The sequence below is a fragment of the Phalacrocorax aristotelis genome, chromosome 5 (genome assembly GCF_949628215.1).
Source record: "Phalacrocorax aristotelis chromosome 5, bGulAri2.1, whole genome shotgun sequence".
NCBI lineage: Eukaryota > Metazoa > Chordata > Aves > Suliformes > Phalacrocoracidae > Phalacrocorax > Phalacrocorax aristotelis.
The window spans coordinates 7,534,175-7,552,160 of NC_134280.1; the positions used below are offsets into that span (position 1 = coordinate 7,534,175).

Below are 17,986 nucleotides of genomic sequence, written 5' to 3' on the forward strand. Positions count from 1 at the left end.
TTTAGAAGTGCTGCTGCTTCACTACTACTGCAAAGGAAGTACAGGCTTCACAAATAATACTCTGTTTCTTAGCAAAACAAAGTGGTTTGGGTGAACATACCATTCAATGTAGAACTAAACATTTTGGGTTTAGATACAACTTTTATCTACTTTTCAACAAAATACTCCAATGAAAAAAAAAGAAAATTTTGTTTACAGATATAAAAATATTTAACTAGAGGAAAAAAAATTTTTTGCCAAACAGGACAATGAATTTGGCTCAAGCTCACAAGTAATTTTCATTTGGAAAACATTTCACTCAAAGTTGTTTTCTACCTCTTGTCACTACATAAGCAGAGAAAGTGAACTGAAAGAAAATACTGTTAGGATTTAAGGTTTTTCAAATTACTCTTGAGAGCTCAGATATTTTTAATTCACTGTGGGAATCACAAGAACTGACAAGTTTCTTCTGCATCAGGAAGACAGACCTTTACAATGAGCTCATCACGGGGCTTTCAGAGCATGGTACCACGCGTCCACGCAAACCTGTGCACCACCTTTTCTTAGTTCTAAATACATCTGCCTCAGATGCCTTTGAAGCACTGATAACTCTTTATTGTCAGCTGGAATCGTGAAGTCAGATTAAGTTTTTGTGACTTCCAGTGCACACACCCCTAAAGACCAACAGTACGGTACACTTCAGAACTGAAGAGAAGACAGACAGCATTGAAGGGTCTAATTTGTCTTAAGAAAACAACTCTACCTTTCAAAACTTGTTCAGAAAGCACATAAGTAACAGTGAATTGGAGAAAGGCAGTTTATGTTGTTGTTTATTTCCTCTTCATTTCACACGCAAGGCACTGTAAAAAAAGTCTTTAGAAATACCGTACCAGACTGTACTTAAGCAGCACTTCACCAGCACTCAGCCTCCCATCCCAGTGACCAGGGTGAGAAGCTTGCATTGATCCTGCCAGAAGGACAGAAGCCTTCCCAGAATAGTTGTTTCATTATTCAGCTAGTTCAATCTCTTACCTTCTATAGAATTACAACTATAAAACAAGTAACCAAAACAGCAAAGAACCTCTGAAAAAAAAGGGGAGAAAATTATTTTTCCATCAAATTTAATCGCTCTGTTGCTCAGTCACAGAAGGCCAAACCTTAAAGGGATCGTGGGCAACAAAACCCATGATTCAGCTGCATATTTTTGATGAAGTACTTTCAGTAAACATTTCACGAATTTGCCAATCTTTCCACTTCATTAATCAGTCTTTGTTGTTGTGTTGTGCTACAAAATAAGCACCCAATGCACCATGCCTAGTTTTATGCATCTGTATCATACCATTTCTTATTTACCTCCTCCCTCTCGCTAAGAATAGCAGTGTTATCAATGTGCCTTCACAAAAGTTTCCAAACATTGCGCATGTCCGATTTTGAATGTTCAAACACTGAGTGTATCCAGTCTGACTGATGGACAGAAATAATTCACTGAAGGTACCAATGAAATTATAAATAGATCAACCAAGAGTAGGAATGAGCCAGTATGGAACTGGCTCAGTTCATCCTGAAAGACAGTGGTGTGCCCTTTTCATTCAAACATGAAAAGAAAGTTATTAAATATTTCAAAGGAAGCACAGTTCAGATGAAGATATCAGAATCCAGTAAAAATTTTAGTCTTGGATTAAAAGCATCAAGGAGTCCAGAATTATGCACCGGAGTGACTCGAGAGTATAACTAAAACACACACGAAGATTACTAATTTAAAATAGAGATTCAACCTCCATATTTTTCAGTTACAAAAAAAAAAAATTACAATAGAAGATATTATTTTAAATTTATTATTGAGCTAAAACAGAATGGAGAAAGGGCGAGCACTCCATCCTCAAATGCAGGAATTATCTAGTAGATAAGCTAATACATCTTTTTCCTACCTGTTTTCCAGACAAACTGATGACCTCTCCTGGCTTCCAGATCAGCTGTTTGCAACATTAAGAAAACAAACAAAAGGAAGGACTTCCCCAGGCTCTGCCATGACCAATGAGGAGAAACCCAGTTCTGTTGTAGAAGCATAATTCAGATGATTCAGTGTCTTGCCTTCTTTGGTCCTAGAATTAACAAAAGAAGAGAAAGCTTGCTAAAAGACTGAAAAGACCAAGACAACAGGCTCAGCCTTAGGGTAACCAGGTGGCCACTGTGCACTTCATAGTCCCTCTGTGCCAGATTCGTTGAGGACAAGTCCGTTAATAGAGGCTTCACTTGGAGAGAGAGAGAGAGGCGGGGGGGCAGAGGGAGGAGAGGGCTAGGTCCTGGAGGACCTGCAGTCCCATCCTACAAATATAGCCATTGTAAATGCTTTTAGCAGGTTCTTGAGAAGAGATCTGCCAGTGCAAATAAATGGCAAAGGACCCGATAACAGCCTGTGATGTGTCTCCTTCTTTTCTCTATTTAATTTATCTCTAGCATGAACATTATCATGCTATAGGCAGGCTAAACCAAAGCTGAAAATAGACCCCAGGTGCAAAATTCAGCTCTGAATATAGACTCCATGTCCTACCTGTAAAATCCCTGACAACTGAAATACCAGACCTGGAATTGTTTCAGCTCCATACCATGTGTGAACATGGGACACATAAAAGCAGGAAAAAGCAAGTGTTGTTTATCAGTACATGAACAGCATGAAATGGAAAACTAGACAATACTCAGGCATTTCTCTGGAATCTGGGTCTCACATTCAAGTCCCTGATCTTTGCACTCCAGATGAGCAACCAAGGTCTCTCTGACACAGGGATTTTAATTCAACTCTCCAACACTTCAGACGAATACAGAGCCACATCATGATTGACATAGGAATGGATCAAGTCCTATTGCTGTAGCAGTTTTATACTTTACAACTCCTTAAATAATCACTGTGTGGCACTGGAAACAAGTCAGAATGTGTCTCTGGGTCTCCCATAAAACACAGGAGCTCAACTTCTAAATGCCTGCTTCAACAAACGTCCACACTGTTTACATACCTTGGAAAAGCTCCCAAAACAAGAGAGATTAAGAAAGGCATACAACAAAACAAAATCTTAGAACTTCTGATTCAGCCTGGTAATTCACATCTCCATTTCTCTCATCCCAAAAGTAGGCCAACCAGACGCTTATTTAGGCCAATTTTACATGAGTTTCAAGGCTCTTGGATTTGTCCACATTCACGTGGGAGCAGTTTCAAAGTCTCAAACAGTGTTCATGGTACATGCCACACCAAAAAAGAGCTAGGTTCTGATGTAAATTTACATATTAATTTTTTCTTCTGCAATACCTTTTGTATTTATACCATGTTTAAATTCTCAACGTATTTTTACTTATTAGTGATTAATCCTGCTTTCATAGGTAAAAATGTCGCATCTGTATTAGCGTAAGGAGAGCGATAACACCTGTCTTCAAGATTTGTATTCATTGGCATAATCTTGGTGATTTTCATTAAAATTATCAGTTATTAGAAGTTTAGTCCAGAAAATTCCATTACATTCCCAACCTTATGAAAAGCAACATTGTCATAACACATAATGCACAGCATCAGTCTTGATAAGAAACTGAAGATAAACCTGAAAATAGTACATATTGAATATACAGTAAAACTTTTAATTTCAAGCTGTATTTAAATTACTTTGAAACAGTTTCTATCATGATAAATTCATGCAATTATATTTAATCAGATATTGACTAACTATGGGGGAAGATACAATATAATATCTGTTATCTGGCTTAGTTCATTCTTGCGTTTCAGATGAACAGCATTTCAGGTAAGACCTGAAAACCCATCAAGCTGACCAAATACATTAATGCAGGCAAGGGACCAGATTTATTGCTTTGCTCACGTCTTCTGGGTTAATTTAATTCAGAATTCACATTTAATTCACAACACAACTCACTGAGTCCCAACACCTGGACAACGTAACACAGACCACACGTGGCCTTACGTGAGGCACGAGTGAAGCTCAGAAAGCTTAAGCATCCTTCAAAAATGAGATGGAGAGGACTTCATTCCTCCCCAGTGCAAATACAGTAGGAAAGTCCTCAGGGGTGAACGGGAGGCCCTCAGACATCCTGCAATTAATTTTTTTTGCCCGTCTAGATGGCTGCTCACCTCACATAGAAGGGCTGAGGAAGAGCGACTCGCCCAGTGCCTTCAGCATTGCAGTTACCATCTACGGCAGTCAGAAAATGCAGTCACCGCCTTTCTGTCAGGGGAGAGAGAAGGAATTAGTGACATTGACTCCAACACTATTCACGCCCAAAAATGCAAAACAAGGAAAGAAATTATTCAGATGCTCAGATTTAAGTACTGGAGGGGAGCCAGCATGCCCAGCCCTGCACAGACGACACTCATCTGAATTGCAGGGCAGCTCTCCAGGTCCAGGAGAATGCCGTAAAAACAACACGTCTTAAACAGGTGGGGGCACGAAATGGGCAAATCCAAGGAAACCTCAGATACCAGCTGATGAAGATGCCGAGATTTTTAATGAAGCACCGGTAACGCTCATCAGCTGCTTTCTCAACACACTGCCTTCATCTCAGCATTCAAAGGGTCAGTAAACAGCAATAAATTCCTGGGAGTAGCAGCTTCCTGCCCAAAACAAGGGTTTTCGCATATGTTCATTCTTTGGGCAGGACTAAAAAGATAACTGACTGCTGCTCCCCACGGAGCAAGAACAGAGATTACATTAAGTCAGGAAAAATAGAAACAAATTAGACACCATGAGACTGATTCTAATCTCACACACCAGCCGAGCTCAATAGAGTCCACTGATTTACACCACAGCAAAGCACAATAAGAATTTGTCTGTATATCTAGGTTTGTATAACACAATTTGGAACAGTAGCCATTCTGTCCTGATACGATAAAAAATTATTGCACAGGCAACATATGCTATCTACAGAAACATGAATAAATTACATTATGAAGGCCACCAACACTTCACATCAAATTTAGTTACAGTGTATCTCAGCTCCCAAATGTGTCAGCATGGCTAGCTGTAAACTGGCAAATAGAGAGGAAAAATGGAGAAAAAAAATGAGATTTACATTTTAAAAATTTACTTCACCAAGACTAGTCATGATTAAATTCATACAACTGCTTAAATATTTGTTTTACTCTGAAAAATATCTGCTTTTCCAAAACTGGTTCTCTGGATTTATTCAATACCCTTCATAATACAGGCCTGGCCAATTAATGGTCTACACTAATAGATTCTCATGAAATTAAATAATGAGGTGTTGTTTTCGTATATTTGAAGGACTAGACACAAGCATCCTTTTAGTTTTGTTTGGCTTGTACGGAATCCTGTTCAGAAAAACAAGGATATCATGCTTTAGCTGTAATGGCTGGGAATATACAGGTAGTCTTGAAAAAGCCACGTGCAAGTGTTCTAATGATCATAACAATGCATTATCTAATCCACTGCTAATTCACGTAATGACAGGATTGGATAAAACTAGTTTTGAGTAACAGACTTAATTTAGAAACCTAAATTTCTGCTGAAAACACAGTATTCAAGTATAGTGTCAAAATGTTATAAATAAATATGCATACAGCTAACAAATAAATATCTTATTTCTGAAGCATTCAAAATTTAATTTCATTTTCAACATCAATGATACATCCAGCAGCCAAATCCCAGTCTAACCCTTGCTTAGCTAGGGAGGGGAAAAAGCCTCTGGGAAGCTTTTCCCATTTTCCAGCCGCTGCTCTGACAACCACAAGCTACAGACGTGCACGCGGAGGCAGATCTTTCCAAGTGACAGGCACTGTGCTAGTCCAAGACACATAAGAGTTCTCAAAAGCATCCAACACTGAAAGACAAAGGACTGATGGTCCAGTTTTGACTCCCCACTCTTCAGTGACTTATTGCACTGGTAGAGAAGGGACCAGTTGGTCTTTCTGCAAGTTTCCACAGGACAAGAAGTTTCTGTAGTCGTTCTGCACTGTTCCTGTGGTTTAGGGAAGTTCCATCTGGCTCTGCTCCTATGTGGATTTATACAATATTTATGACTGAACTTAAAAAAAAGATCAATTCAAACTGATCTAAACTTGAGACATGATTTCAGTCTTGTCGTACATAAATTAAATTCCTTCTGGGTTCACCGGGAGTTGTGACCTTCCCCATCACAGGTAAATCTGACCTACTTTTTTTTGTATGAGGAGGGAAGGGAATGCTGACAAGGACACCTGGATAGCACTCTCCATTTAAAATACACGATGCAATTAGAATAATCCCAAACACTTTAAACAGCAACAACAAAAAAAAAAAAGGTAATTACAGATCATATGTGTGGCTATAAATCGTTTGGCAGGTGTCTAGCACAAAGATAAGCATCATTAATCATGAATAAATTTCCTTAACATAAATGTAAGCAGTAATTATGCAACTGTTTGCCTACTACACACAGCACAAACCCACTGCTTGTGATATTCCAAGATAATCTGGATGTTTATAGCATACTCTTCATCCTCAGATACTAGTAAAATCTGCCTTGCCTTCTCAGAAAGTTGTCATCCAAAAAGCTAATTCTATTGTGTCCTCAGCCAGCAGAATGCCTGGCCTGTAGCAGCAAAGGCTGATCACCACAAACATGCACTGCAGACCATATCTGGGGGAGGTATTTCCGAAAAAACACTAATGCTAGTGCTACAGGTACTGAGTTTAACAAAATGGAAGTGTTTGCACAGTCACGTACATCAGACCAGGAACAGACCTTCAGATATAAGTGCATATGTGCCCATGGCACAGGTGTACATCCATACTGCCCTATTTTTCATTTAATGAACATAGTTACACTAAATTGCCTTTACTTCCTTCCAGATGGAAAACACTACACATTTTTCTACTTAAACATTCAGAGAAATACAGTCTTCTAGTTAAAGTAGGGGCACCTTAAAGTCATTCCACTTCCAGCCGTGTCAGAGACCTCCTGTGCAAAAGTCACTTAAGGTCACACTCTGACACTAATACTTGATTCTGCAAGCACACCCCTTGATTTCAGTGGATTGACTTTGCATATATGAGAACAGTAGCTTGATGTTCTATACCTCTACCTCTTCATCTCCAAACCTCAGTTAAGGGTATTTACTCTTGCTGTAGGAACATTTTAGAAAATCCAAGATAAAACACAGACAGCATGAATGAGCTAAATTTATACATCAGGTTGACAATTGCCTGATAGTATTTTTGTCTTAAGTGGTCACGCATCAGGAATCAAAACATTAAGCTCCACAATTCTTTGGTCATTTGCTACAATAACTGTAAGGGTAAATAATGCCTGCATACAGAGGATAACTCCAAACAATCAGCAGATGGTCTAAACCAGCCTGCTTTGGGCTGGGAGTAAGTCTGAACGACCTCCAGATCGACAAAGCTGAACATAAATTCATCCTAGTCTATTTTTACATATAAATTTTAACAACCTTCCTCAACTCCCAGTTGCTGGAAAGCTTAGTAGGTAGTCACCATCTTCCACAGATATATCTGAAAGTTCAGGTATGTTGGTGATCTCTATAGTCAAATTGTAAGAATCTATCTATCTTTTCTCTTCTATTAGATCATATTGGCTTCTTGTCCCAAAGCTGTGGAAGACCCTGGGGATTAAAAGCAAGAATATGAAATAACTGTACTGCCAATAAATTGCTTCTTAACTTACATTGATTTGTTTGGGGTAAAACCCAGGAATCCTAAGTTTTCCTGCTTCAGTTTTTGTACATCCTAAAAACCTAACAAGAGCAGGTTTGAATTTAGAAGTTTAATTATAAACTTAGCTAAGTGGATTATAATGAAAGATGTTCCAGCAAGGAAGCCCAAACTGATGCATTATGACTACATTAAAGAAAACACCAGAGAATAGACTTCCGATCAGTAGAACAACTTTAATTAAAACAGTGATAGAGCAGCACTGTTCTGTGAAACAACACTGCTGTTACATCTCCTTCACTCTAAGTACTTCCAATGGACTCTATGGGAACACACCTGACTTTCAATAATAAAAAGTCTATGATTTCAAACTTTTCTGAGGAACCCAGTGCAGAAGATCAGTTAAATGTAGCTGAAGCAAAACTTGCTTCATTTGTACACAAGCATGCATGGCTTACATTCTGCCAGAAGAGCAGGGAGATTTCGAAGTCAAGGATTCAAAAGTTTGTGAAGGGCACCGTGCCTTTGAGGAGTACCAGGATGGCCCCTTCTTCCCCCCCACCACCCCACCCCCCCAGAGTCCCCACGCCCATTGAGCGGAGGATGAACAATGCTCAACAACCAAGCAGCACTCCAACATTTCCTTCTACAAAAATCATTCAGTGTGTGACCCAACAAATGACTACCCAATGTTATCGAAGTCTTGGACTTCTCAATGGTATTTAACAGCCACAGACCTTTTGGTGCTCTTGGTGTCGTGCCTTAGTGCTCAAAGTAGGCTAATTTACCTTCACAAATGTTCTTCAAATTGCTATCATACTCCTCGCAGCAGGAACAAGTACAGAGCAATTAAGATCAAAATGCTCAAGACTGTCAATAGGTTTCTGTTGTGAACGCAGGCATTGATTTTTTTTTCTAAGCAGCAGAACAGAAAGTGTCCAATAACTTTTAAGTAACCTTTTCACACTGCTTGTGCACTTTCATATATTTAATTAAATACAAGAAAGGCTGTAGCAGCTCAAACCAAGCATCCACGTCCCAGACCCTGCCTCTGACAGGAGAATGATGCCAAGTGCCCAGGGTGCAGTATAAGAAGAAAGCGTGCATAAATTATACTTCTCGCTATACCTTCCCAGCCTCCAACAAGCTGTGGCTTCCACACCTACCTAGTCAGGAGATCTTTGTGTCTGAATGCCCTCTTATGAACTTATGGAGTCACACCCTGAATCTACATAGATTTGGGCTTTTTATATAGGTTATGTATATAACCTATATACACCTACACCTAGATGCCTTCTCATGGCAGGCTTGTCAGTCAGCACAGCAGAACACAGCCCAGAATAAGCTCAGTGATGTTTTCACACTGTAGCACATCCTTTCTGTAAGAGCAAAACTTTATATCTTTAAGGGACAAAAAGTTTCTTTTTGTTTATTTTTCAATGGTTAGAGAAAAGTTTGAGTCCATTATCAATATACTATTCTGCTGTAGCTTTTATCGTTGGCACTGGATGAAGGAAAGGTCTTTTCAAACTCAGATATACCTAAGAATTGCTGTCACAGTTGCATATATCTTGGATTACTGTTAAATTGCAATTAAGCAGACAAAGGGAAAGGGAGCTGGCACTGTTTCCAACACCATTTCAGTAAATGCTATTGCAACTTGTTGTTCAAAGAGGATTACTCGCACACTGGCAAAACATTGCATATAATGCACGTTCAGCAGTATAATACCATTTGAAAGCCAGTATTTGAAATAATTTTCCTTTAAGAGGCAAACCTGGAAATCAAGCTCAGTAGAGAGCAAACTCCGTACTTTAGCAGCATGACCATTCACACGGAAAACAACAGAAAGCTTCGAAGTCACCAATTACAAGGTAGCAGTGTTTCAAAAAAGAAAAAAAAAAATCACCTCATAACCTCTCCTGTGGGAACAATTGCAGATTTTCCTAGCATTCCCATTAAAGTGCTTTCAGTTCACAGAAATTAAATTGCTTTACTGCAGTGATTTTCTTATGCATTATGATATTACTTTATATTATTTGACATTAATACATCGTGGGCTGTAGGTCAGGGCTTTTTTCTCCTCTCTGGAACGTGGCCACCTTGGACTTTATCAATCTTAAACACAAGGTCAAAATAATACGATTGAGTACCACCTAGCATATGAGCTCAGCAAAGACTTAGGCTCTGCTTAGCAGGGGAAGGACCACCTGCTTCTTTACTGCTGGCATATCTGAAGCTTATCTCCAATTTAAATTTTTATATTCTACACTTCTATGGAACAACCAGAGCAACTGAGTATGTACACGCACCCAAGCATCTGACCAAACAAATTATCTACAGATAGGCAGGAAAATATTACATTTTTAACTTGTTACTCAGGTCTGGGAAGAGTATGTGGGGTTCAGTTTTGAACCTCTAAATATTGGTGACTATGGCTAAAATAACCCCGCTTTTGTACACACAAATACGCAGAAGCCAAAGTCAATGCTTCTTGAATATATAGTGTTCATCCTGCTGTAACACTTACATTAAGAGTAACTTCTTTTCCACAATATTCATACCTCTACTTGTATGTAGTCATTACTATTTTGCTATTTGCACTACCTAGCTCTAGTCTATAACCAAATGAGCTAATATGAAGACACACACACATATCCAGGAGATAAATTCCACTTCAAAGAACTCATTTCCAAAGTGCTGAAATAAACATCGCATCCTCTGTCATCAGCTGTTTACCTCAATGAACCAAGGTACAAACTCGTAGCAAAGGAGAGAATACGGAGCACAATGCAACGCAAACACTATACCACTCTAAAACCATCCAGGCTCTACAGAGGAGCACTCTTAATCAAACACCAACACTGTGGCTCTTCATTTCCCATCAAACATCACCACCAAAGTGTTGCGATGAAGTCGCCTACAACCAAGGTTTCGTCATTTCTACAGACAAATACCCTGTATATGTTGGGCCCCACATAAGAACATGTACTTTACATAATTATAGTTATCAAAATAAATATATTTTGTGATGTCTTCCTAGCGATTCATTCATTTTCCTACCATCCACTTTGCAACAGATGCCCCAGTCATTAATGTCAATTGGCCCAGACAGACAGTGTAGTAAATGGGTTAAGAAAAAATGGTATTGCTTTTTTTAAAAAAATAAAAGTGACATTGGGATAAAGAACTCTGCTTCTGTTTCCAAACACTGCTTCTGAGCACACGCACAGATGCCAACGGGCACACGCTGCACTCTGAATCCAGCTTCTGCTAATTGCCATACAGACTTACTCCAACAGACCAAGAGTAACACAGTGTAGTAATACATGGCTTGTAATGAAAAGCATCATTTGACTTTTAGGTGGAATTTATTTTCAGAAATGCGCAAGCTACAGCTTATACCAAACTTCTTCGTGCTCCTGTGCAAGGGTCTTCAGGGAAAGGCTTTGCAGACTTAACTGCCCCTCTGCAGCGGCAGCACCCAGGAAAACCGTGCCTCCACAGAAGAGGCACATATTGCTGAGAGCTCACATCATCACATTGCTTCCTCCGGAGTGGAAGAAATGCCAGACACGTGCCCTGGCTCAGAACCTGACATTAGGATGCGTGGCTGAAACTCAGGGATTCCCAAGCATTTTGCAAGAGCCACAGAACCAGGTGTAGGGATATGGTTTTCATATCAAAACCCATTAATAACATTTGTACATTTATTTAACAGTGGACTTGCTTTCAACTCAAGGTTAACTATGCATGACAGCAAAAATACCAAATTGCCATAAGGGCAGTTAGAAAGAATGATACTACCCTTTAAAGGAGTCGGAGCAACCAGCTGAGTAAAGTTCTATTATCTATTCAAAAATTTTGTCATTGTTACAGTTTTCATTCCTGCTTCTTTTCCCCTGTAGCTGGTTATAGTCACTCAATGTATTTTATCAAATTGGAAAGTCTAATCTCTTTAGGGTAAGAAATATATTTGCCCTGAATACCATATAATATGATTCACTCAGGGGTTCCTGACACTATTGCAGGATTGATACGAAAAAATAATCATAATCATATCAACCGATAAAAGCCCTCAGTATAATATTATTTAAGCAAGGTCAATTGCCCGTGCAGGTTGTTCTTACCAGAGTTCACGTTACATCACTGGTCCCATCATCCTGACCTTCCCTGCTGTCATCCCCATTACAGTTCAATTAACAGAGGAGTCGTGCAGTGCCTTGATGAGCATCTGCTGCCTCTACCTGGCAGTAATTCAATAAGGAAACACCATAGGAAGAGATAATGAGAAGTCAGCCCAGTTGTTCTGTCTCTCCCCAGGACAGCAGGTGAGTTTGGTTTATGGGAAAGAGCATGACCTATGAAAATTATCAGCTAACTTTGTATTTCAGGGCTTCAGCGCACCACTGGTAACTTAAAGTGTTCTCTGGTTTCTCTGATGGCGCAGCCCACAAGGATCCAGAATCGTTTGTCCTGGTGGTCCCTGGTTAGCAACCCTTCCTACGCTGAAAGGATACATCTTTCTGAAATAATTTTCTCTTTGCCAGTTCCACCAAAGGAACAGATTCTACTTGTGCATTCAGCAGTGGTAGGTCTGAATTAAAAAAAATTAAATACCTGAGCATAGAAAATGGGCCCAAACTACTACCAAAGTGAATCAGACAGAATGAAATTCACAGCCATGTCAAACCTGGGTGAAAAACTTTCACAAAACCAAAATCTCCCAGGTTCTCCTACGCTACAGATAGCATCACCCTGCTTTTTCTCTCCCTGACCCACAGAACAGTTATCAATTATCAATGTGCAGTGAAGTGACCACCTCCTCCCCACAAATTCCAGTTCTCCATTTCCTTCTACACCTTTCTTACAGGTGTAACTTAACTCCCACCTATCCTTTCTTACTACCACATTGCTTTAGGAGCACCTACTCCACCACTAAAAACCCAGAGCCACCTACAGTCCTGTCATCTACTCCATCACCAGTTATCACAGTGACTATTTGAGGGATGTGGCTCTACTGTCTGCTGTAGAGCTCTCTCCTTCTCTCACACTCACAGAATCACAGAATTCCAGGGTGGAAGGGACCTCAGGGATCATTTAGTCCAACCTTTCTAGGAGGACCCCGGCCTAGACAAGATGGCCCAGCATCCTGTCCAGACGACTCTTAAAGGTGTCCAACGTGGCCAAGTCAACCCCTCCCCTGGGGAGATTATTCCAATGGTGACTGTCCTCACTGTGAAAAATTTGCCTCTGGTGTCCAGTCGGAATCTCCCCAAGAGCAACTTGTGTCCATTCCCCCTTGTCCTCTCCATGTGACTCCGTGTAAAAAGGGAGTCTCCATCATCTTTGTAGCTACCCCTTAAGTACTGGTACATGGTGATGAGATCCCCTCTGAGCCTCCTTTCCTCAAGGCTGAGCTATGGATCAAACAGCATTGGAAATGTTGAACCTCTCTGCCTCCACTCTTGAGGTTTCCAACTTCTACTACTTTCCCTGTTTCTCCTCTTCTAAGTACTGAAGCCAACTACATTCTTCTTTCTACGCAGCTTTCATTGGTGCCCAAATTTTTACCAACTCCTCCGTCACTCAGTTTCCTCCAGCTCACTCCTAAACCCCACATTTATTCTCACCAACTTCAGCTTACAGGGTGAGGACCTGTTTTGCCTTGTGAGTGTAGTGTCCTCATCAGTTTTGCAGCCCTGTTTCAACAATCTTATTCACTGAAACAGGCATTTTCAACTTTATTTCAAAAACGATTTTGTACTTTGTCTCCTTAATATTAAGGTGCAGATTTACTGAAGAAGAGGATGGGCATGAAAGGAAAAAAAATGAAGATACATTTCCTCCTGAGCTCTGATTCTGTAACGTTTACATGGCCACACAGTCCCACACCCTCACAGCTTAGTTTCTCTCAAGATCAACGTAATTTGAGATACATCCTTTCCCATCACACAATTATTTGCATTGCACTGAGGACTGCTTACCTGCTCTGACCACTATTTTCTATGAGGACAGTCATCAGGTCTGCTCACTCCCCATTCACAGGACAATCCAGGTTGGCAGGTCCCCACCACAGGAGGTCTCATCCAACCTTCTGCTCGAAGTGGGATCAGAAAGCTATAAATCACAAGATATTCTACATTGCCCTCAATTTTGCTTCCACTTCCCACCAGAAAGCTTAGGCTACCAAGCTCACACCAACTGACATCAGATCTCAAGTTGTGGTTCACCTCTTGGAAGTCCTATGACCAGGCAAGCTTTTCCCCCATTTCAAAATAATTCTCCCTTCTTTATTCAGTTCTGCCATCTCTTTCTGCTCTTCATTTTAATCACATGCTGCACATCTGCTCCTGGCTACCTTTTCTTCCATATTCAAACCCTTTCCATCCTCTGCCTCTAGTTCTTTCCCATACTAAACCAGTTGATTTCTCCCAAAAGATAACAGATACCATCTTATGAAAACTTCTCAAGCTTGGTTGCTCAGCCTTTTTCTCACCCCGCAACATTTTGTTCCTTCTCCCAACTGGCCCTCTGTTCACTTGCATCTCCCCTCCTATTTTCTGATTCGCTGGGGTCATTTTCATGCCTCCCACATTTTCTTCTCTATTGTTTTCTGCCTTTTTTTTTTTTCATGGAAAAGCTTACAGAGGAAACACTACAGACACACTACATTATATCCAAAACAGGACATGTAACCATTTTAGAGTTGAAAATAATCAGCATTTAAGGAACGCTAGAACTAAGATTGCCTTGCAGGAACGTATTAAGATAGTCAGGTTTCATGATTACTTCTATTTTTACCATATTACTAAAGTCCATATTAAAAAGCAATTTAAATCTATCTTTGACTTCTTTTGCTTTTATCTATTCATCACACCTCCTTTGAACCCTCTCTTAAAGCCTTACTCATACTCTTCTCTGAAACAAGCAGAAAGTACCTGTAAATATCCAAAAACTGCAATTACAAAAAATGATATTTACTTCATTCTTAATAGTTATGTGTATCATTTAAAAAAAAAAAACCAACAGATTTTATTATGTTAGGTTAAATAACTTAAAATTTGATAAACACATTATGGAATAATTTCCATTTGGTTAAAGAAAGAATAGACAGAGTCTATATAACAAATGCTACCAAATGAGTTAGTGGTGCTCACTGGCTAGATTTGTTTTAAAGCTGCATCTCATTATTAATAGCAAAGTAAAACATATGTATTTAGTAATACTGGGCACAACTGTAAGCTGCAAGCAAGGAGTATAAAACACTGTTTCAGGGGAAGGACCAAGAACAACTCACAGGGTGCCAAGATGGGGCTAAAAGGAGTAGTTTCAAAACACATTAGTCAAGAGGAAGCTGCCCAAAGTTTTCAATTCCAGTTGCCCATTCTGGACTTGCGTTTTGCCCACTGGAGTTTGTGGTGATTAGAGTATGATAAAACTTTATTTTATAAAAAAAATACATAGGAAAAACATGTTTTTCATACTAGTCAAGACAAACTTGTCAGACTTTTACAGGTTAATACATTTTACTGCCTATTTTTATCCCCAAATACTTCACTTTTCCACAAATACTTCCAAATTAGGTGAATTAATGAATGAGTCGACTAATGCATAAAGGCTTTTGTAAAAGGATACACACAGATGGATATTTACCAGACTTCAGCATTCATTTTCCATGTGTTTCAGGATTCATATAAAAATGGAGTCAACCTTCAGGAGAAATCAGTGCTGGGAGAAGTTCTCTTTATGGATTTACACTTAGAGAGATTACCAGCTTCTGCAGTGAAATGGCAGTATGTTTAACTAAAAATCTCCGTTGTTGATAGCTTCCCAAGTCTGATACATTCTTGCTCACTGAAAGCGTTTGGGACTGCTACTATAAACACTTTCAATACCAAAATCTGCATCCATTCTCAGGCTTGTATTCCACATTACTTGAACTATTTTACCCTCCTCTAGCATTTTCTTCCTTCAGAAAGATGGGAATCTGAACTAAGTACAGGATTTGATAGTAGCAGTAATCCAATATATCTGATTACACAAGCAAATCTAAAATAAAATTGTAATTTAAATGGCAGAAGTAAATATATTACAAGCCCTGGGCATTTCTTTAAAAATTGGTCTACCAGATGATATTCAGCTGAGGTCGTGCAACAGCTGGGTCGTAGTTTCGCCTATATTATATTTTTTCCTTATGTGGTAAAAGTAGCAGGGAATTGGGTTACTACTAGAGTTAGAACTCCATTTACTATGTAATTTTTCTTCAGCACGATTTTGTTTTTTAAAGGACTGCAATTGCTTTGAGTTATACAAAAAGATTGATCTTTAGAATGTGGAAAATGTTTTCTGTCCTACTTTGAAGACTGGGATGTCATCATGCCAGCAATTGTTTCATAGGATCATTCCTTGTCTACGATAAAGGAAAAAACCAAATAATTCCTTGTCCTGTGGAGAGAATTTCCCAATTTACAGGAAAATGCATATTTGCAAATATAGATACACTTATAATCACAGGCTCTACTCTTCTCTATTTGTTACTTTTCCTGCTAGACAAAACTAGCGCTGATTTGGACTCAGTGTTAATGAACATCGAAAGCAACTTGGCGTTCTCTTGCCAAGGACCTCCATAAACTGCAGTTCAGCAAAATAAGACAATAATCTTATCGTGTGTAAGAACTCAATTAAATAATCATTTTAATGTAATCCTATTTAGTAGCTCTCACGTTTTCTGTTCTGATGCTACTGATGTTAATGTCTTAAAAAAAACAAGGAAACAAAAATACAGAGGTAGAAGGGAAGGATAGAAGACAGGAAAATGCAGCTTCTCTTTCACTGAAGATCATTTGATGGGGGGGGGGGACAGGGACAACACCAAAACAAAACCAAACAACTCAAAATCCAGAAGCATGCAAACAGCTTACAGCAGAACATAAAACCCAGGCAGTTTTCTGGACCCCAATCCATTCTGACAAGCACAATATGAATTGTGAGTTGAGAAAGACTGCTCTAACCAAGACTTTCAAGCAATTTCAAAAGTTTGCTGCTTCCAACTGCAATACTTAAACACCTTGCTAAAGAAATCAATTATTATTATTATGATGATGACAAACATTCAAAAAACCACACAAGAGGGCTACAGGAACACCCTGAAATGCACATAGTTCTTTATACATGAGAGACTAATCTCACAAAGTACTATGTAAATTAGCTAAGCTTAAAAGTTGCATTTAAAATTATCCTCAATATCCATTACAAAAGAAAGGCGACTACCCACTGATAAAACTACCCACTGAAAAATTAGCAGTTGTAATAAGGGACTGTGAAAGCTAAGGGTAAATTGATTGTTGTTCCTAATTTTCTCTTTATTTTAATCCAAAACTCTCCAAATTGCAAGAAATAAAAGTACAGGCAAGAGGGTGAGCAAAAAGCTTGACTGCCACATAAAACATCTAAAAATAGTGTTCCAGTATATTTCCATACACTGGAAGTAGCAGTGAATATCATCTATATAAATCTATTCCTAGCAGAGATTTTCAGCAGCATCCAAGACTTGAGAATCAGTTGTAAATTTGTATTTTAGAATAATTAAGAAAAAGCACAAGTCACACTTACTCAATATGCAGCATTTAGCAGGAAGATACAGCCATGCATCACCTCATACAAAATATATAGAGACATTATTATAAGCAGTATATTTTTAATCTGAAGGAATTTATTTAGGAAGAACTTTAAAAACCTGATTTTAGATTATCACTTTATTTTTACAGTGTTAGCGAGTTAAGACATTGCCAAGCCTGTGGGTCCTGAATACCTGTGACTGCTCTGGCTGGTCCTGATGCTTCCTTGGGCATAGATGGCACCTACACACACAAAAGCGAGGGTTTACCACCCAGATCACTGCAATGCAAACACAGTCAGCAGACAAAAAGTAGTATTGAAATATCAATGCATAACCTGTCTTCAGATGAAGAAGCTGTCAGTACAAGTGAAAAAGGTAGGTTCATAAGTACACTAGACCATATAAGAAAAGCTGTAGACTCCTTTGCCAAGACTGCCTTGGCACAAGGTCATCTCACCAAAGCTATGAGGGCTCTCCAAACTCAGATCTATGTTGTCAGTACTCACTGAAGCGGCTAGCCACTTCCAACACCGGATAGTCCCTGGATCCCATGGAATAAGTGACAGATGTCACATCTCCCAGGAGTGAAGAGATGATAGCATATACTTGGGAAGGGAGGAACTGATGGCCAACTCAGAAGTGTTTCTGTTGCTTGCTAGAAAGATCGATACCTGGGGTATCAACTGGGAAAAAGCATGTAAACCATGGGGAAACATTA

General features: G+C 39.2%; 1 protein-coding gene across 2 annotated transcripts in view; it reads right to left on the reverse strand.

Annotated features, from left to right (window-relative positions):
* Positions 1-4,197, reverse strand: part of THSD7B (thrombospondin type 1 domain containing 7B) — a 284,929-nt gene extending 280,732 nt beyond the window's left edge. For both annotated transcript variants that reach the window (XR_012660584.1, XM_075092835.1), the window contains exons 1-2: positions 4,109-4,197; positions 1,908-2,081 (exon numbers count right to left, since the gene is read on the reverse strand). Coding sequence is in view for 1 of the 2 variants with exons in the window: in XM_075092835.1 (XP_074948936.1) it covers positions 1,908-2,046 (139 nt within the window). In the remaining variant the exon portion in view is untranslated. The remainder of the gene's footprint in view (positions 1-1,907; positions 2,082-4,108) is intronic.
* Between the last annotated feature and the right edge of the window lie 13,789 nt (positions 4,198-17,986).